The 21592-nt window shown below is 36.9% G+C and overlaps 1 protein-coding gene across 2 annotated transcripts in view; it reads right to left on the bottom strand.

Moving 5' to 3' along the window:
- Positions 1-594: 594 nt before the first annotated feature.
- The window catches only part of LOC113947382 (protein cordon-bleu-like), a 109388-nt gene continuing 88390 nt past the window's right edge, over positions 595-21592 (bottom strand). For both annotated transcript variants that reach the window (XM_027643886.1, XM_027643887.1), the window contains 2 exons: positions 7763-7901; positions 595-902 (listed from right to left, as the gene is read on the bottom strand). In XM_027643886.1, coding sequence (XP_027499687.1) covers positions 859-902; positions 7763-7901 — 183 coding nt within the window. In that variant the 3' untranslated portion in view covers positions 595-858. The remainder of the gene's footprint in view (positions 903-7762; positions 7902-21592) is intronic.

The raw sequence follows: 21592 nt of genomic DNA, 5'->3' as shown, positions 1-21592 counted from the left end.
ATATTTTAATTAGAACTCATTGACTATACCTAGCAAAAGTGTAAAAAGAAGACTTGTGGAACGAGATTTATCTCAAGCAAACAGCGTTTGCATCTTTGTTACAGAAATAGAACACACACCTTGATTTCCACAGGATGTCTTCAGGATCGAGATAAAATTACTCATACTAAGCATCAGGATGAAAGACTATGAATCAGTGCATTTGGTATTGGTTCTCGGTATTCTTTTTAAGCCCCTTATAGATCCAACAGATCTTCCTGTTCTTTTTTCTTGGCAGCTTGATTGATAGCCAAGATATAGAAAGAATCTTGCACTTCAACTTAACTAGGCCATGCCCAGTTCTAGTTTTGTTCCAAAGGAACAAAACAGATGCAATAAAAGAAAAATAGAAAAAATAGAGAATGTAAAACGTTATACCTAGACTAGCAGAAACTAAAAATGAAAAATGTTTTTAGAAACTTTATACTAAAACTTTAGACAGTATGGAAAGTAACACACCCCGTCCCAAAAGCACACTCTTTAGAAACACCAAATTAAATTAAATCATGGCTCAAAATAAAGAGAATCTTGTGGAAAAGAACGACGGATAATATCTTTGAGGCTGATATATAGATTTATATAACACAGCATACAGTTCTGGAGCATACATCTGACAAATTAATATGAACCACAACCAAAAATAATCAATAATAATTAAAAGAGAATGTGTGAGTTTAAAAATAAAAGAAGCCAAAATCTCAGTCAGAAAAAAAAAGGTTCTTTTCCAGCAGGGGAGAAAGGAAGGCAACAGAAGAATCAGGGTAGTAGAGGTAACAGGAGGTTCAGAAGTATGAAGGTCATAGGAAGAGGTAAGGTCTGTCAGATGCGCTTGGTGTATGAAGGGAATGATGCACAACAGTAGACTGTCAGGGGAAAAGAGTAAAAGGAATAATTATAAATATTGTGTAGATCAGTCAGCAGAATGGCTAGCATGCTCAGTAACATTAAAGATTCAGACACCCAAAGGAGATGTAGGTGCATGAGCACATGTATTAAAATTTAGAATCCCACAGATGCTCTGAGACTAACTCCCTGGGTTCTCATATAAGCTAACTCCATCCTAACAGCACACCACCTACTGATATGCATTGTGTCTATGAATTCTGCTTTGCTTGGACTGAATTTTAATTCTCCAGAAGGTACAAGATAGACGATGTTGGAGATTCAACTTCATTCTTTAGCCTCAGATCAGGTTGGATGAATAAGGGTAGTGACGGCAGTATCAGCCTTTTAAGTCACATGTACAAGTTTTCTTGCTTTAGAGACAACTTCTAAGAAAGAAAAGAATGGGTCACTTGACACATGCCTTCTGAGGCAGCATACTATGACAAGTCAGCAAAACTCCCTGCCAAGTACCATGTAGTTCTCAACTGATTTAGAAACATGTGTAAGAAAATCAAGTTTCCTCTGTCTTTCTACCTATTTTTGGTTCAAGCTAACAAAGCCCAACTCTTAAAGACTAACCCTAATGACTGTTAAAGACTAGATATACATCTACGGTGACTGAAGAAATATGACTGAACTGCTTGTGAAACCATCATAGATTTTGTCAAGTGGCTTGTATGACCTGTTCTTATGTCAATCATATAATGAAAAACATTAAAAATTAGATATAGGGATAAGGTTCCTTTCTGTTCTCCTTGTTCCTTAAAATTAATCTGGTATTACCCAGCAACTAGTAGTATCCATGTCTTCTACACAAAATAACTGGTAAATGCTTATACCCACTCTTTCATTCCTTAAAACTTTCTCATTAAGCAATGATTGATTATTTTGATCTACAGTTAAAAACAAAGACAGGTACAAATCATGATTTTATTTCTTCAAAGACAGAACACTTTCTGAAATCAGTTGTCAAGCCCTTACCCAGTGTGAACCCTGAATTCATTAGTATTTTATCCAGTGAAGATTTTAACCTCAGGATCTCACTCTACAGGAAGGTAAATGTTTTATTTTCTTTCACGGACCTTTTAATTTCTTGCAGCATATATCAATGATAGTCCATAACTAGCCAAATAAAGGGCTAACTGTGGAGTTTCACAGGAATACTGAAGTTATTCTAATGAGCTAGCTGACGACATTTCAAGACAGCATGTTTCAATTACTTGTCTAGGTGTAGCAGTCTTTGATTACGTGCATTCTTTATGCGAGGTAAAGTAGCACAGAGCTTACCATTGACTCATATATTGGGAACTTTACAAACCATGTGAGGTAACCAAACGCCATGCAACAGAGGCAACAATCTCCATTTCTGCATTCCCAAAGTACAGTCAATCTTAGAATCACAGGCCATGAACAATCTAATTAGTAAGATAAGGAAGGAGAAAGGATCCCATAAACAGGTCATTTGAAACACGCAAACAACATGCAGTTAAGGTTCTACCATACTGAAAGTTAAGAGGAAAGGTCATGTAATGAAAATATAAAGATTAAAGAGCAAAAACTGTGAGGAACTGTTGCATTCTTGTTTGTGGAAGGGATTCTCAAAGTTTGAGACAGAAAAGCCCAAGTATCTTACTAAAGGCCCTATTCATGAATTATTTACACTCCCCATAAGTTTGGAAAACTCCATGAAGAGTCATTGCCACTATTCTCTGTGAAACGAAAATTCTTCAAGATAGTTTTCCCAGAGCACAATGGGACAATTGTGTGTTTGCTGGAAAGGAATGAGGGGTGAAGCACAGTGCCCCACAGACAGTGGTAGATCATAAGGAGTAAGAAATTAAATTCCACATGATCACAGAATTTTAATTTCTGAATGGGAATTTTATCTTGTGAAAGACATACTGCTGTTGACAGTCACCCACTCAGCAAAGGAAGACCACAACCTTCATGAGAGAAAGTTTTTTTGAGAGAGTGATTTTAGAACAAATATGCCTTTCATCAACAGCTGGCATCAGCGGCTTATCGTCCTTCCCACCTAGTTCTATGAGAAAACACATTTACTAAGCTTAGAGTTAGGAAGACTGAAAATTTTGTTGTTCTTTGAATCTACCGCCCAAGTCCTATTTGCACTGCTTGAGGCATTCTCAGGCAATAAAAAACATCATTGCAAAACTGTTCTTACACAGCTCAATAGCTACAGTATCTAAGCACCTTTCAGAATGGCATTAGGCAATATAATTAACATCTGTTGTATGTGCTGCTGTCTCTCATGGGTACATCTATACATGTTTCTCTTGTGTAAATCTATACACTTTATCTAGGTAGGACACAGAATAATTATAAAGCTAAATTTATCCCTCTCCAACTGATGCTTTAAGTCTAAAATAAGTACCCACTAAGCACTTGCTCTCAGTAAATTGAGGATAATAAGAACTCATGTTATGTTTCCATGAACAAGCTTAATCAAATCCTTTTGGCTGAGATGCTGTGTTTATTTAAGAGCAAATGATCACACTGATTAAATCAGTGCTGCATTGATTAAAGGGTATTTGATCACCAAGGTAGATCAGGAAAGCATTGCAAAATAACAGTGATAGAAACTCAAATGAAGCAGAAATATAAATGCAAAGAAGGCCACAATGGATTTTTAATAAAGAAAACATTGTAGGCAAGTTGATGGTATCTAGAACAAAAAGAAGATTTTAAGTATTATATGATTTCTGTGCATACACTGGTAAAAATGACTTAGGGTTAATCCTCAATAAGATTCAGGTTTTCTGTTAGTATGATCTCCTTAACTTCTTTCCCTTCCCCGAATAAAACTCATCAATCTGTATCTCCTCAGCACAGATATGAAAAATGACACTTTAAATTTAGCTGATAATCAACAGCAAACACACCAATATTAATGTATCAGAGTAACTGTTACCTACAGAATACTTTTGGTAAAGAAAATGTCCTGGAAAGAGATCTTTTGTCAACTTAGTAGCTAATAGAGACGTTTCTCTATCCCATGGTTAGGAGACACCATCCTAGCCTTCAAAGGAAGTGCGTCCATGAGATGTCATAATGTACAGAGCTTTGCTGCTTTTACCGGATCTACATGGGTGTGCAGCCCACAGGGAACATAATACATGATCAAAGACTTGGATTGTGTACAAAGACTTAAAGACAGTGGATAAGCACGAAATAGTAGCACGAAAACATGCTTTTCACAAGTACACAAGGACGTGGAAAATACTGTACTTGTCTGATAACTGTTATGCCCCAAGGTGAAGAGACACAAAGGACTATCCACAGACGCCAAGAAAGATGTTAAGAATATACAGCTCCTGTAAATGGTTTAATTTTCCTAAGGGAATACCTTGTAGTTCTCAACCTAAACTGATAGACCTTATGACTCTCAAAGGAGCTTGTCTCTGGGAGATCAAAAAAATGTTAGTACAGAAAAACAAACACGAGGAATTAATACAACAGATTTTTTCCTTTCAGTTGCACAAAGCCACAAAGCTTGATGGTTATTTTTAAATGCTTCTATACAATGACCAGGTATTATCTGCAAAACTGTCTCTAAGTAAATGTTCTGTTTACTTTACATTCATTAGTTACACTGCATTGGACATTTTGAAAGACAACAGGCTGAAAAAAAGGGGGAAAAACAGACACCGATGTCTAAAGAGCAGAGAGGAAAGTCTGGAAAAGCTAACCCTGAAAGCAATCATCAAAAGAATGGAGATGAAAATACATATATTTTCAAACATACGTTTAGGTACCAGTTCTGTTGGCGCTGTAACATCTGCTTCTCTGTTACACTCTGTTGGATCCACAATGTCACTGCCAGGAGGAGGGTAAGGTGGGGGTGGGGGGATCACTAAGTGGGGCGGACCACGAGTGGTGCCTCTAGGAGGCTTTTGTGGCACCCGCCGTCCATCACCTACAGGGGGATCAATTAACTAATTACTTCATTGCAAGATAATGATCACTCTGTTTATTGCTATGTTTTAAAAACACATTGATTTTCCCTTACCCACATCCAAAGTCTCTCTGGGTCTAATTCTGCTCTTGTTTACTCCCAAATAACTAAGGGAGAAGAAAAAGGTAGGTCTTTCTCAAACCAACAGCAATGGAACCAGAATTGGGTCCAGAACATACATATACATTACAACTAACAGTTAAAATCACCAGTTTTGGCAGACATAAGGAAGGAGAAAAATAGTCGAATAAAAAAAAAATTAAAAAAAGCTATGTATGAAAATGTGAAAAATGTATTTTATTTTTATCTTCCGAAGTGCAAAACTGCCTGAATTTGTTGATGTCTAGGATACTTTTTGTGGCTATTTTCCTGACTCTGAAAGATGCCTCAGGTTAGTATTTTGAAGTAGATATCTTACAGGTTTTTCTGTTCTTTTTTTTTTTTTTTAATAGGTTTTTATTATTTTGACGTTGTAGAGAAGCAGATGATTAAGTTGTTTTCTACAAAACAGTGTTTGAATCTATCAAAGGAAATTGCACTATGTGCAATAACAAAACAAATACATGCATCTTTGCACTATATGAATCACTTCCAATATGAAAAAGCTGTTGCCTGTTTGTAGTATACAGAACTAGAGCTATTGCAATTTGGAAAGTCCTTAGAGGCTGAAAGTGCTCTGAGGAACCACAACTACCTGCTTGTTCTCCTCTCATACCCTGCCTTGAGTATCTTCTGTGGTCATTGCTGAAGATGGACACTGACAGACACATCTTTGGTTTGATCCATTCTGATCATTCCTATACTCTCAGGCTCATGCTTTGGGGTTGCTGAGAAAGGAAGTAGCACTGAGAGGTAGGAAAAAAGATTAAACCATTATGATTTTCTACTTAGGAGTCACTAGCTTCCAGAGGAGTATCTTCCAGAGACACAATTTAATGCTGGCAAAAACATGCAAGAACTTTTTTACAGCTTTGAGGAAATTTGGCACAATACTTTGTAGTCACAGTAAATGGTTCCTTATTGAAGTGAACTTGCCAGTTTGAGAATATTTCTGATAGAATCTTTTGCTTTGATTCACGTGGCTAACTTGAGAGATACATAGGTACCTTTAATGCTTTTTCCATCATGTGGCTGACTATTTCTTGCAGCACGTTTTTCCCCTCACTACAATCTTGCTTTTTTCACAGCTTTTATCTCATGCTTTCAGAGCCATATGTGCTTTCTCATTGTTTTCTTGCAAGGGCTCCAAAGACAGGCTGTTTTACCAACCTTCTCTGGCTGTAACATTTTTTCTTTTAATGAACACATTCATTCAAGAAAGTAGCAGAAAATGAAAAGCACTGAAGACAGGGCTACTGTGGGACGAGTTCTTTGTCAGTGTAAAATAATAAGGTTCCATTAAAGTAAACGATACTACAGAATCCTACATGAGCAGAGTCTGGCCAGCAAGCACTTATGTACATAGTACTGAATGGACTTGAATTGGCTCTGTTCTGTTTTATTTCATCTGTAATATTTTGAGTACCAATGCAAAATAAAATGAACACTTACAAAAAGTTAATGCATCAAATGTCATCAAAAAGTGACCAGCAGTAGGGGAAAGCACAAGAAACAACAGTGTGACATCTGCAGTGGTTACAAGTAAGCAAATTTGATGAAAACTCCTGTGTTATTTGGCACAGTGATAATATTCCCCTTAGAGGGTTTAAATAAGAGATGTCAATGGAGTTGAACATGTCACACGATAATGGACCCCTGCTGCTACGTAAATACTGAGGCATTAGATGTGAAGCATCTACTGAAAATAAATGTTGGAACAAAGCCAAGAGGTTTCTTTCTAAACTGTGAGGCATTTGTAATGCAAGCAATTAGGTATGACAGAATGTCATATCTGTATGTCTCAGGCACTTTATGAAACATGAGGTCAAAAGCATGAACTGAAGTGCACTGAGTGCATTACAGCACTTGAAGAATGATTCTCTTAATGTACTGAAAAATGAGTTTCAATATGTGGAGTTATTATCTCATATCTTTACCCATCATAAAATCACTTTGCTTGCTAAAAGCATAATCTCTGGGTCCTCACTCGGGCAGAGCTTCCACCAATATGAGCTACCAGTCAGATAATGACAGGGAAAATGTTTTTCAGTCTTCCTGTATGAGTAAATGTGGTGTCACATGCAGCTGAAGGCTACAACTTCTTTTGTTGTCTCTAGCTATGTTTGTCATTCCTTCGAGAGTACCAGTTCTTTTCTTCTACTGACTAGCTAAAGACTCAGCAGAGATCGATTTATAACAAAAATGAGGACTAAATTTGAAAGAAAAACTTTACTGAATATCGTCAGTTGATGTCAAACTTTGGGAAGACTACATGAAAATCAAATGTCTTCAGGCTTTAGGAACAGGTGGAGATACTGGACTAGCTTGGTTGTACTTCAGTTCTAGCCACTTCTTCGCTTCATATGCATTCGGTGTTGCCTGGCCTGTCTCCATTTACTAGCATTTTCATTTACTATTTCGTATTTCCATTTACTAGCAAAGTGATTATGATCTTAAAGGCATAGAATAGGCCCAGGGCTAGTGCTTTTGCATATAAACCTTGTGTCAAATATTCAAATAATCTGATGAGCATTATCTACATTTTACTACCCTATGGTACTCTGAACAGTGCCATTCAAAAGAAAAAAAAAAGAGGTAACATACAAAGACTTATTTCCAGACTTTCATTCTGCAGAGAAGTGTATTTTTTTCCCCAAGTTACAAAAGTTTCCAAACTCATGGTGTAACAGAATTAAGGCAACTTCAAACAGCAATCATTGAGAGCACATGCATAGCGATCATATAGGAGAAAAGAACGCCTCTCACCCATTGTGCTCTTCTTCTTGTCTTCCCTATCTTCTGTCCTGTTTGGCATGGCAGGAGTGGGTGGAGCAGATGCAGTTGGTGGAAGAGGGGCACGCCTCTTCTTTTTCCTTAAATCATTCAGGGATGCTCCTTGTGATATCTAGCAAAGTTGAAAAATAGGTACAAAAAAGGATATGTTTTATTGATGTTGTAAATTGACAGTAACTGAAAAAAAAGGTGTTTGTCATATGACCTAATTTCTCAGCACAGTATATTTATAATGAGCATTTATAGTGACAACGGGCGATTGAAGAGGTACATTAATATTGCACTCAGAAAAGGAAAGAGAGGAGAACCTGTGGGTGAGTGTTACAGTAGAAATACCAGTCTAGTAGGCATTTGATGGTTTTGGAAAAAGTGAACTAGAGAGCCCAACACTCAGCACAGCCGAGTATGACACTATGTGTGGTGTTAAGCTTGAGCCATAGCATGATCTTCTTTTTCCATCGGTTTCTTCAAACCTTAACTTATGGTTGAATACTCCAACTGGTAGGTATAGGAAATAAATTCTCTTTCATTTCTTTTATTTTCCTCTGAAATTCTTTTTTAAGGACTACTGAGAGAAGAATCAGAATTGACAGTTTGCCTGCATGATATGAGGTCATACTGTACTCTATTTAATGCCTACTGGACTTCACAAACATACTTCTGAAGATCTGTAACACCTCGGTTTCCAATAATTGCAACATGCTTGTTGATATGTCAAGACTTCATACTACTTATGCTGCTTTTAAAAATATGAAAAATGTTATTATAAGTGACTTGAATTTCAATGGATTGAATAATATTTTCTGTAGCTTGTTGGAACTTAGCTCTATTTCCTTTTTCCGGAAAAATAATAATAATAATAAAAACATGTAGAAAAATCTGTTGAAGTTTTATATTTGAAAGGTACTGACAACACCAGTCAGTACCAGGCTTAACTGAAGCAGAGAAGAATGGGAGCTGCCCACACGACACGCTGCTGGCAGTCCTCAGTCTCCACTTCTTTGACTTAACTGCTCTGTCTGTCCTGATATTCCTGAAGATCTATATACAGAATATAGATCTATATATACAGACTATCTGAGTTACAGAACTGCCTGGTGGTTTTCTACTATTTCAAAGGCCTAAACAATAATAATTATATTTCCTTTAATCCAGAGGATTAATGAATCCTTAAAATACAATTTTTGTGGAAGATTTCAATGAAAAAATAGTAGCTTTGCCCTGTTTAAAGCTGTCATCAGAGTTCAGAGGAAAGGCAATCATTTATAGGTGTCTTTTCTTAAATTGAGAAAAAATCTGAGAAGAAATTAATTTTCAAAGATGTGAATAGAGCCTCCCTCCCTCACTTAGTCTTCCTTTTTAAGAGCACTCAGGAGAGTGCTACACTATAAAACAGAAACCTTCCAATCCCACCTTTCAGGATGATGTTTTAACCACCATGCCACATGACAACTGAACACTGTCCACTCCTTCTTGGTGAACCTGCATCCTCCTCACAGAGAAACTTGGTAGTAGCTGCACTGGACACAGAGCAAATTAACCAGGATGAGCTGCATCTTTGTAGCAAATATGCACACTAAAAGTGAAGAGTACCTTCTTATGTTACCTGGAACAGATTTTCCCTGAACAGCTGTAGGTATCTGTGGTGTAGCTGGCATCCACACTTATTGGAGAAAGTCTGGATGACTGACAGACAGATCTAAACAGTTCTAACTGTGCCTTAATAGAAAACCCCTTAGTGGGTCAAGTCAATATGTGACTAGATGTTGAAAAAAAAGTGCATAGTTTGTGTTTCAAAATCCAAATCACTCTTCCCAATATTTTTGTAAACATTACATGAAACATTTGTCTTATGACAACAGATTTTTCTTTTTTACTATTAACCCTATCATTTTGCCATAGAAAAGGAAAAATCTTGAAAACCTAAAAATTTTCCAGGCTCAATATTTAACAAAATTCTCCTCAAAGCAATTTTCTTCTTGCTCAAACGTAGCTACGGGTGATACACATATATCAGCAACAGGATTATGTCTGGAATAAGGATTGCTTTTAAGGGATGTCTCACAGATGTTGAGTATAGCATATGGTATAAACTGTGTGAAGGAAGCTCATATACTCTCTTCTTTCTACTTTTTATGCAATGTTACACATCAGGATCTTTAATTGTTTTACAGAACTGGCTAATGTGTATACAAATTGTCTTATTCATGGAAACAGTGAATAACTGTAGAAATTATTTTTAGAAGTCAATAAAAAGGATTGGAAAAAGAACACATGGATTCAGTCACTGGCATGTCCTGATTACAAACTGGTTTCCATCATCCCACACTGACTAGACATACACTCTGATTTAAGCAAGTCACATTCTGATACACATGCTGGTGATGATATCGTGTGGGGTCAGAATATCTATTGAATTACAGGAATGTTTAAATGCAATCCACAGAAAAAAATCAGAGGTAACCTGTAACCGAACAAACAACAGCATCACCCCAACCTATGTGTGGGACCATAACAAACTTCTTTCCTTCACAAAGGATTTCAAGGAATCTTGAAATAATTATGAGTCATTTTACAAGATGTTCTCAAAAAAAAGACACATGTTTTATTAATAAGATTTAAACTCCTGATACAGTCATAACTGGGCTGATCCTTTATAGCATTCTATGAAAGACAAGAGGTAGAAAGGTATGTAAGGAAGATTTATGGGTTTAGATTTAAAGATATTTTCCTATGACATAATTTAAAGCAGTTGAGAAAAAAATATTTTAATCCAAAAGGAGTCGTTCTATGAAAATCTGAGAGATAAATCTTTCAGCTACAGAATGGCAACATAAATCTTTCCACTAAACTTGATGATACAAAAGCTATTCTGCCCAGCTGATTCTGCATTTTCACAGGGCAACAGATGCTTCAACATGTCTAGCACTAGAAACCACAAGAAGTCCCAACTGAACATTAACGCGTCTTAAACAACATTTACTCATATGTCTAATATTCCCTGGACAGGTCATACATTATTAGGCTTTTCACTGGCATATATTGACAAAGGAAAATTCAGTGAGCTCTCAAAACTAGATGTATGAGCAAGCCATGAGGCTGACCACTGTAAGTTACACTGAATAAAATTGTCTATTCAGCACTGAACTTCTCTACCTTGTTTCCTAATTGAGTAGTGTCCCATTGATTAAAAAATGAATGTCCAATCCACACGTACGTTACACATTGCATTCAAAGACAGCAGTCTGATGTCTCCCAAAAACATGTTCTTATGTTGCAGAAGGCATTTGCATGGGTTACTTAAAATAGTTGCTAAGATCCCATGCAATGAAACAACACATTGCAAACACAACATACACAGAGATACTAAAAAGTCTGGCACATGGGAACAATTTTAAAGAGGGTATTATCTGGAAAACTCGTCATTTTGATAAAATGCATAGAAATAACTACACTTTAGAAATTAGCAAGCAGTTTCTCTGCATTGGTCATTTTAGTTCTGTACATCTTGATTTTTCAGTGTAGGATCTCAAATGTCTGACAATAAAATGAATAATAAAATAATAATAGGCTTAGTTTTAAATAAACCATACGAATACATATGCTAGCATATTATGACCGGTATTTGGACGGACTAGACACAATACTTGTGTTACTCTGGACATGTCACTCTCCTGTGGAACAGATTTAGATGGGAGACTCCCAAGCTACTGCCGACGTGAGTTTGAGTCCACAGTAATAACAAGCAACTCTTCAAGCAAGATAACCACTTTTCAATCCTGACAACACCACTCTCTATTAGCGCACACACTTCTGACTTTGAAATTCTGCACTGTGTTTGTCTCACCTGACGGCTTCACCCCAGCCATACTCATGGCCTCAGCTTCTGAGTGGCTTTGCTGCTGGAAGCGTTCAGGTGCTAAGTGGGAAATCTGGTTTAGAACTAGAGTGCAAACTGCATCATTCTTCTGAAAATAACCTTACCATTAATATTTTAATCAGATATTACAAAATTTTGCATCATTAAGCCTATGCTGCTTAATTTCAGGTTTTTTCTTATAGTTTTGGTGTTAAACAGGATATTTAACACAATTTAGTATTCATTATCAAAAATCAAGCTGTGACTGCAGAAACATCTCAGTCTTAATAAAAGACAAAAAACTTAGCATTACTAGATTTTATGGCAATTGCTACGTTCTTGTACTATTTTATTCATAAAATGAAGAAGACAAAAGCCAAGGATGTCCTTGAATACTTGGCTGATTGGTGACAAAAAGCTAAATTAGTTGACACAAGAAAGGCAGTACAAGGTGAAGGGGCAAGCTCATTTTTCCATCTGTTTTTATTGAACACACCCTTTGTGAAATGTCACGGTCAAGGGCAGTTAAAAATTTCATTCTGATCTTTAAACACTTTAGCTTGTCCAGTTAAATGTGTGAGACAGGAAACTATCCACAAACGAATTTGAGATGTTAAATTACTAAGATAGCTGTGATTTCCTTCTTCGCAAAATCTCATTTCTAGCTGCAGTATTATTTCCACTGACGGAAATCACTCTACAACACCAAATATTTTCACATGCATTGAAACATGTAGACTACACAAGTCTGTGGATGTTTGCTTTGGCAAAGAATTGAACTTCCTTCGTTTCTCTAGATACAATGTAATCCTCCTCATTTATGCCTTCATTAAGGGGGGGGACACCAACAAAAACTCTTCAAACACTTAGAAATCATATTTTAAAACCACCACAAAGTGACCTGTTATTAAGATTAATTTCTCCTCTAGAAAGGAGAAAAATGGCAAAAACAACCACCAGATTTTAATTTCATATTTGTGCTTATCTTTTTAGTTAGAACTAAATAATTAACAGAACAAATGAACATTATTTAGACTGCAAAATACACAGTAGGACTGGAGTTCATATTTCTTCTGACAACTTTGTCCATGGGTTTGATATGATCAATGTTATCTTCTTGAGTGACTGCCTTTGAACTGGACTAAGGATTTTATACATCACCTTTTCTTTCTCAGTCTCACACCCTGGATTATAAACTGGATGACTGGTTGGTCTGCTTGTCTGTCCTTAAAAATCTCATAAATGTTATAAAAATTGGCAAAATTTATTTTGCATCTTTGTCCAATTTTCTGCCGAAGGGATGGTCAGTAGCCTAAAATCTGTGTAGGGATAGAAAGTGGAAGGCAATTCACACAAATGTATGACAACAAGCAAGGAGAATCCTACTCTTTCTACTGCCACTAAGGGACATACTTCCCTGGAGCTTAAGCTTCCCTCTAGACAGGTCCCTTCTGTAGAGACAGCCAACTTGAATTTCTAGCACTTAGTGCTAAATCGTAGGCAATCAACTGAGCAGTCTTCTCCATTTAGAGAAAAACATACCTGACTTATTTCCAGTGTTCTACCCTGTTTTATCAGCCCTCTCCTCCTGCAGGCACGCAGAATGCCAGGGAAACATGGTATGGGTTATAAGTCAAGTGACAATTTCCAATTTCTTTCCAATTTCATGAAACCTATAGAATGGACCTTTAAAGATTACCTGGTCTGTGCCATTCCTTCCCACTACCCACTGCAAATGCCTACTCAAGTCTAGTTCCTTCCAGTACTTATGAAGGGCAGCCAAAAGCCTCTACTTCCACAATCTTCTGACATCAAGAAAAGGGGAGAACAATAAAGTAGTACTACAGTGTCAATTAGATGTATTACTAGGACTGTAGCATAACATGTCTCTACATCAAGCTAACCCCCAGAAATATAAGATTTTTGTCATCCAAAATTACAAATAGACTCTGCTGTGAAGACTTGTTAGAGAAATGCACAATAGCACACTGCTTGCTATCCATGCCTGGAAGTGCCACCAACATAGAGCTGAACAGGGCTCAGGGGTTGTCTATGGAGTCTCAGGGGTTGAGAAATGATATTCTCATTAAAATGTGCACACTGCAAACAAAATGTCGCCTATTTCTCCCAGTGACCTACATCATCTATCCTTTAAAGACATGAAAAACTTAAGTGGCATGCCATCACAAGAACTGGATTTGCATTCTGCTTTCCCTATTTCCATTACTTTTGGGCTATGACTGTGAATATAACCCAAAAAATCCCATGGAGTACTGTGTCCAGTTCTGGGATCCTCAGTACAAGAAAGACAAGGAGTTACTGGAGATGGTCCAGGGAAGGGTCACAAAGATGATTATGGGCCTGTAGCATCTCCTTTATGAGGAGAGACTGCAGAAGCGGGGTCTGTTTAGTCTAGAGAAGAGGAGACTGAGAGGGGATCTCATCAATGCATATAAATATCTCAAAGGTAGGTGCCAAGAGGATGGTGTCAGAGTCTTTTCAGTGGTGCCCAGAGTGGTGCAGGATGAGGAACAATGGCCATAAACTAAAACACAAGAAGTTTCACCTCAACATGAGGAAGAACTGCTTTATGTTGAGGGTGGCCGAGCACTGGAACAGGCTGCCCAGAGAGGTCGTGGAGTCTCCCTTTCTGGAGACATTTAAAACCCACCTGGATGCATTCCTGTGTAACTTGCTCTAGGAGACCCTGCCTTGCAGGTGAGTTTGACTAGATGATCTCCAGACGTCCCTTCTAACTCTAACAATTCTGTGAAAAATAGCTTGAAGTAGCAGAGAACAGTTTTTACTAGATTATACTTGTGATGTTTCCCCTTGTTTTCTTATTCGGCTAAACAGTAACTAGAATGGTATTCTATTAAGCCATAAAATTAAACCTGATTTACACAGCACACATTACTTAGTTAATTTTTCTATTCTGTAATTTCTTTACCTTTTTAATTTAGGATCTAAGTAAGGCGGAGTTAGAAGCAAAATCTGAAAAGCGATGCAAAGCCAGTTTCTAAATTAAGCACGATGTTAGGGTCATTTTTCATCGCTTACTGAATGCCAGTTCTTTAGAAGTCTTGCTGCTCAAAGTGATCTTTGTCCATTAACTTCCCCTAAATACTGTGCCCAACAAAGCCTCATAATTACTTGACACATACTTTCTCTTTAATGAGAGTTAAAGCTTATGATGACATCAGCCTGTCCTATTTGTCTGAGACTTGCAAGCCAGATGAAGTTTACTTACTAAATGTTGCAACCCTGCCAAAATTCAGGGCTGCATAGAACAGTATGTTCCGGCCATAATGTCTTGCCAGTTTTCAATGAAGTGCTTGACAGAGACCACATGTGGAGGTCAAGTGATATTATCATGATCTCACCAGATGGTAAGTTGTGGTATTATTCCCAAGGCAGGTAGTATAGTCTGTTCAGAAACAGTTGGCAGGTGAACCATGAACTCACAGCCAGAAGCAACTGGATTACTGCAAAAGATCAAGAGCGCTATTGATGCTGGCAGAAGGACTATTCCAAGGATTTTTCTTGCACATAATTCAAGGACTCAACTCTCCAGACATATGTTTTCCTGCAAAGAAACCAGAAATCTTCCTGCCAAACAAATTTTCTATTCTTGCATGATTATTATGTGATGTATATTAAATTGTAATATAAAGACACTGCAAGCTCACCTTGCTTGTGTTCTTGTATACATCAGCAGGTCACTCTGACTTTGATGTTAATTCAGAGGTTGTATCTACACAGGTTAGAGTGCAGGACTGGACTACTTTTCAGAAAACAACAAGAAAGTAGACCACGGAGGAATCTTACAAAATTTTGTAATTACATTTTCCACTCCTCTAAATCAACAGACTATCCAAGTCAAAATGTGAAACACTCAGCGCTTTACCAAGTCCAGCCTTCAGTTCAAGTAAGTAAGCAATATAAATCACCACTAAACTGACATTGCTACCATTTCCTAGACAAAGTTTCAGAAACCCTATTTCTAAAACTGCAATAAAGCCATCAGTGGATTCCTCTTACATTGTAGCAGGGGTTTTTTCATAGGTTAAAGAAGCAGTACTCTTATTTCATAAAAAGACATAATTTTAAAGCAGACTTCAAAATTTTAAGTTCCTCTGGTGCAAAACATATTAACTGACTGTGAACATTATCTGAGTAAAGAGAGATTCTCGAAGGTCCACTGTAAAATGAGTCTTACCTCCCCTTGCCCTTCTGAGAGGCTGCAGCTTCTGGCTAATATGAAAACTTCCACTGAAATTGTACACTAACATCCTAGTTTACACAGGCCAAACTTCAGGAAAAATTATAATCAACTGCAGGTAATCACTTCTTGACTGAGAAAGCTGATTCCTTTTAATTAATTCATCACATTGGGACACCTTACTCTACTTAAAATTACAGGACAAGAGTTTGAAAAAAAGAAGGGACACTAAAGCTGCTGGAAAATAAGTTGGTTGCCTAAAAAAAATCTGTTACCAAAAATTACTATAATGCTTTCTGCATGTTTTAAGCTGAGACACATGCTGTTAGTAAATAAATGTGCAGCAACACAAAGTTGAGCATTAGGAGCAGTATAGAGGATGGGTGGCAATTTGGACTGAAACAATGGAATTCTTTAGATGCATAGAGAAGAAAATTCTGTAATATAACATTAAAATATAACATATCCTTAACTGATACTCTTTGAAGATGTTGAGAAAGTAGTCTCTACACTGCATGCATCATCTAACTGTAGTCTTTAATAACCACTTTAAAAGAATTAATGTGTTTAAGTGTACATAGACCAGAACTAATTTTTGGAACTGTTTCTCTCATAAAAGAAGCACAAATTACTCCCTTTCTCTAGCAGCTTTTTTTAGCCTTCCTAAATCTGATGTCTTACACGACAGCAAGATAAGCCTTCAGCCATCACTGTACTTTACTCTTTTCTTTTAATTTGGGCCTGCATCATTTATCCAAACCAGAGTGCAGCTGTTAGCTAAATTAAACATCCAAACTGCACAGCAAACATTATCTGATGTGCTGTCGGCTACTTTCACGTTTGCCATCTGAGCAGTTTTGTCAGACGTGAGCAAGTATGAATACTTCTCATTTAGCTAACTCAATGTCATATTTAAAGCTCTTCAGGAAAAAATTAACAAATGGCCTTCAAACTGGAAATTCAGGCAATTAAGTGAAAGCCATTAAGAAAAGCTCCACTTTTATGCATATTTAAGAAATATTTCCCGATCCTTTGAGCAAAAGTGGATAGATGCAGGGAAGCAGCACACCTGAAGAGATCTATTCGACTTGTGATTTCCTGAAAGGTAGAAATATCATCATTTGTTATGTAAAACAATGGCCCCATCATTGCACAAGACAGAAGTGTCTCAACCGTGCCTTCCTCAGAGGACCTGAAATCTAGAGAATATATCTGGCATGCATCTGGATCTGATACTGAGTTCAAATGTAAAGAGATCAAGTTTTTCATGTTGCTTTGATTTTGTCAGTGAAAGGAACATATTCAGTAGAGTGCACTGGACATCACCCATAAAGCTCCCAGCCACCAGCAATGTGAGCTGCATAAGTGTATCTCAATATTCTGAGATGCAGCCCGGGGGGGCTGCAAATATGACCCTCAGAGTCCCGTGGGGCTCTTTGATACTGCAGTTACACTACTAAGTTGTAAAATCTATACCAGGAAAATTGCTTGAGGGTTCATGGTGCAAAATTCTTACTGGTCATAGGATTTACTGACAATACTTACAGCTTCATTCTGCAAATGCAGTTTTGCGCTCGGGAGCACTAAACAAAGAGATCGATGATTGGGAACAGCAATCAAAGACAGCTGTTTCTACTTTTAAATGAGAGCCATGTTTGTCTGATCATCAAATTACCACTGATAAGAAGACCTAGTGAAGTCATTGTGAATGCTGTGAATTACTTTTCTGGAGTGATATCAAATCATATGAGACAATTATTTGGGCACGACTCTCTTGGATATTCTCCAGAAACTGCTGCATGGGTTAGATCAAGGGTTCTGCTCAGGCTTCTCTATCAGACTGTAGCAAAGAAAAGCAGAAGAAAAATATGTTCAATACAACCTTCCCCCAAAAACTTTTGCAGCCACCAATTATCTTCATGTCAGAGACTTCCCGGTGTGGTTTATATTTAAAAATTCACAATGGAATTGTCATCCTTACAGCATTTGTTCAGTCTCCTCTTAAGCCTATATAAACTTTACTGCCAGTTATTTAAGAGTAAGATGACCTTCCTCATTATGGAATGGAGACTTATTTTCCTCAATAAATTCCTCATGAGGGAACTTGGAAGCTTTGTGGAAACCCAGACAGATTGTATCAACCAGATCACACATATCCATCTGTTTGCTGAATGCATCAAGAGCACTTTAAGTGAGTTGTAATGGAGGATTTCTGCTTTACTAAAGCTACATTTATCCTATTCATTATCTTTACAAAGATACCAAGTAACAAAATTCTCTATTATAAAATTCTACATTATATTTCTAGTAAATTGTCCAATATAGAAGCCACGTGAGGAGGCTTATATTTATTTTAATTTTCTTTATACTTTGCAAACACCAACTCTACCTTTCAACTTTTTTCTCTGAATTTCTTCATGAAAATCCAGAATGTGACGTCAGTAGCATTTAGCAATACTATTCAGTAATTTTTTTCTCTATTTCTTTGCTCCACATAGTAGAAAGAGACTTAATACAGATAGAGTTGATACAGTTATTTTATACAATCTTTTCTATTTCAGATAGCATTGCAGTCTCCAGTGCATCATCTTGAGAATACTTTGCACAACTGCTGCTCAGACAAAGGAACTAGAGTGTGCTCCTTAGACACAGGAACTAAAGTGCATTCCTTGACTATGCTGTTATACAAGCTTGATGTTCATTATCTGCCTATGTCAGCAACCTTAACCTGTGAAAAATGTAAAGCAAAGTTGAACTGTTTTACCATCCTAGGAGAATAGCAGAAAACCCCCTGGCCAAAGAGTAAGAGAAATACATTATTTCTATATCTTTTTATGAGCAAAGGAAAAAGATGCCATCGTACTCATAAACTCTCAACATGTATAGAAATGCATAAATTAAATAAATAAGCCTCTAAACAAAATTTCAGACAGAATGACTGGAATAAAAGCACCAAAAAGAGATAGGAGCTAAAAGCCTAATGGAAAGTTCTGTAATTACCACGCAGTATTTACAGCCAAATACATCCAAAATAAGCAATTGCTAAATGAATTTGATGTGAAATACAGAGAAATAAATGTAATCTCCATTTTTAATTGGTTTATCAGTAAATATCTATTTATCTGTATCAACACAGAGACAGACACAGCTACTCTTTGACCTTATTAAAATACTGCCTCTTATTGTGCAGAAAGGCCCCAACCTCCTAATCTGGCATTATACAGCAGTAAATGTGCACTCCAGCATCTAATATACAAACTCTAATACAAAAAACTGTTCCTTCTTTAAGGCTTATGTAACTTAGGCACTTGAATAGTGCCCTAAACAAAGAGCATCTTTAATAAAGATTCAATATCCTTGCCCTCACCACAAAAATGCCGTCGAGAGATATCACATAGTGCCTGAGGATTCTAACAAGTCTGCTACAAACACTGGAGATCACAGCTAACACTCATGGCATCCTTAGTTAATGAAGAAAGGTAAAGAAACTTTTAAAAATAACATGCACCATTCACATTTTCAGGCCTTTGTGCACAAAAAGAAAACCGAATCAGAAAAATTAAAAAGATGTACAAACCTAGTCATTAATTAACTTCTAATCAACATTTTAAACAAATTAAAAAGTCAGTCAAGTGTTCTCCTGTCTCGTTTGGAACAAATCCTCCTTCATATCCTTGGCAAACTTACAAAACCCTGAGAAGTGACCTAGAAGATGCAGTATTTTGTAAAAGTAAAAGACACATTTGGAAAAATATCTTTTTCCTACAGCAGAAACTGATTCATTGCATCCTTCCTCAGAATGTGAAAAAAAGTATCTGTTACTCTCAAAGCAGACTTCTGGATGCTCCACAGAAAAAAAAAAACCAAACCAAAACAAAGCAAAACAAAAATACATTCACAGAACACTTAAGAGAGAAAGGAAATGTGTCATAAGAAAAAGGTTGAGAAGACCTCACCCAGAAGACCTCTTAGTCAAAAGAAACCTCCCTTCCTTTCTGAAAGATGATAAAAAAAACATGCATTCATATCTTGTTGACTTCTAGTAGACATTTCTGGCTTAGGTGTAACGTATGAAAGGGAGATAACTAATCTGAGCCCATCCACCCTTTTGCTGAATTCTGGGTTTCTTATTAAAACAGAATACTACTGTCAGATGTCCCCCATGAACTGCTCATTACCTTTCACCTTACACAATAGTACAGAAATAAAGGACAAGGCAGAAGGGAAGAAAATACCTACAGCATAAACCTATCTTGTCTCAGTACAAAACCCAAGCAAACCCCTTCTCCAAGCATGACTACAATAATTTCTACAACAGTAGATAGTAATAAATTACAGTAGATGCACAAAGGAAGAGGTAGAAGACAGTAAGCTGGTGAGAGTACACTGTTTCTAGAGGTAATGTTAATTAAGTGGGTTTTAGACACCTGCCTACAACATATCTCAGTTCTGTAAGAAGCTGCGGTAGATGTTCTCATTCAGCTGTTATTCTTCCGCCCCTCAACTTCCACACAATTGCAGTCCCTGCTGGTATCATGCCTCTTCCATGAAATGATCATTTTCATAGTCCAAGAAAATACGTGAGAAAAAAAGGCTGTCATCAGGTTCTTTTTTCCTAATCACTTGGCTGTTTCTCAGAAGGAAAGACTACTGTAGGAGTATTATTATTTGACATACCAGATTTATTTGAAATACTCTGGAAAAAGTAGATTCAGGACTCACAAGGCACACAGACAGAGAGCTCTACTGATGACGTCCTTACTGACACAGATGTACATACCAAAAACTCACTCTACGGTGTTCCTACAGGATCTGTATTCATCACTTTAGGGCTTAATTTGCAGTAAAATAATTAATTTTGAAAACCTGAGGAGAACAGCAGTAAAAATGTGATTTCATACTGATCAACATAATCCTTGCAGCCAGCTAACCACAAATCTGTGGCCTTCAATTAAAAGAAGTAAGGAGGAAGAGTGGTTATCACTTTGTGCAAACATGCATAAAAGATAACTCTGTAAAAAACCCTGCTGTGCTGGGGGGACATTAGTAGAAGAAATGTTTGCTTTGCTCAAATTTTTATACTAACAATCTCGATTTAAACTCCTTTTGTAACAGAAGGTGGTACAGTGAAAAACAATATGATATTAAAATCACAGTGGCCAGCTATTGAGTTGCTGAGCAACCAAACGTAGCTTCTGACATCTTAAAAGTTCAGAAAACATCAAGCTCCAAACTCATCTTCCTAATTATGGACAGCTGAGCTAACCATTTCTAAAAATTCTGGCCACCACTTTAAAATACTTCTTACTTCTAAAGAAGATAACGAGTCACAGTTCCAAGTGGCTTCCAAGTCCATGCCTGTAGCATACACAGATAGACATGGGAAATTTGAGAACTGCAAATTCAGGGACTGATTCTGAAAATTTGGATGAGTCTATGGCTTAATAATTCTTTGAACAAATTTAGCATGTTAATTATTATTTCAATATAAAATTATTTATAAATTTATTTCCTTCACTACCTGTCCTTTACTTTTACTACTTGAACATTATTCTATGGTTCTTGCCAGCAGAATGAATTCCAGGTATGTTTTCACTACATGGTGTGCTCACTTGCAATATCATTTAAAAGTATTTCAGGGTTGCCTGCAGATGGGCACAAATTTAATGGCTTCCAGAAGGACATTTCACTAGAGTATTTTTCCTTCTTTTGGCACACTTGT

Source organism: Corapipo altera, unplaced genomic scaffold, assembly GCF_003945725.1.
Source record: "Corapipo altera isolate COAL_440 unplaced genomic scaffold, ASM394572v1 24b, whole genome shotgun sequence".
In the NCBI taxonomy this organism is placed as follows: Eukaryota; Metazoa; Chordata; class Aves; order Passeriformes; family Pipridae; genus Corapipo; species Corapipo altera.
Note: the sequence above shows the minus strand (reverse complement) of the source record. Positions and strands in the feature narration are given on the sequence as shown.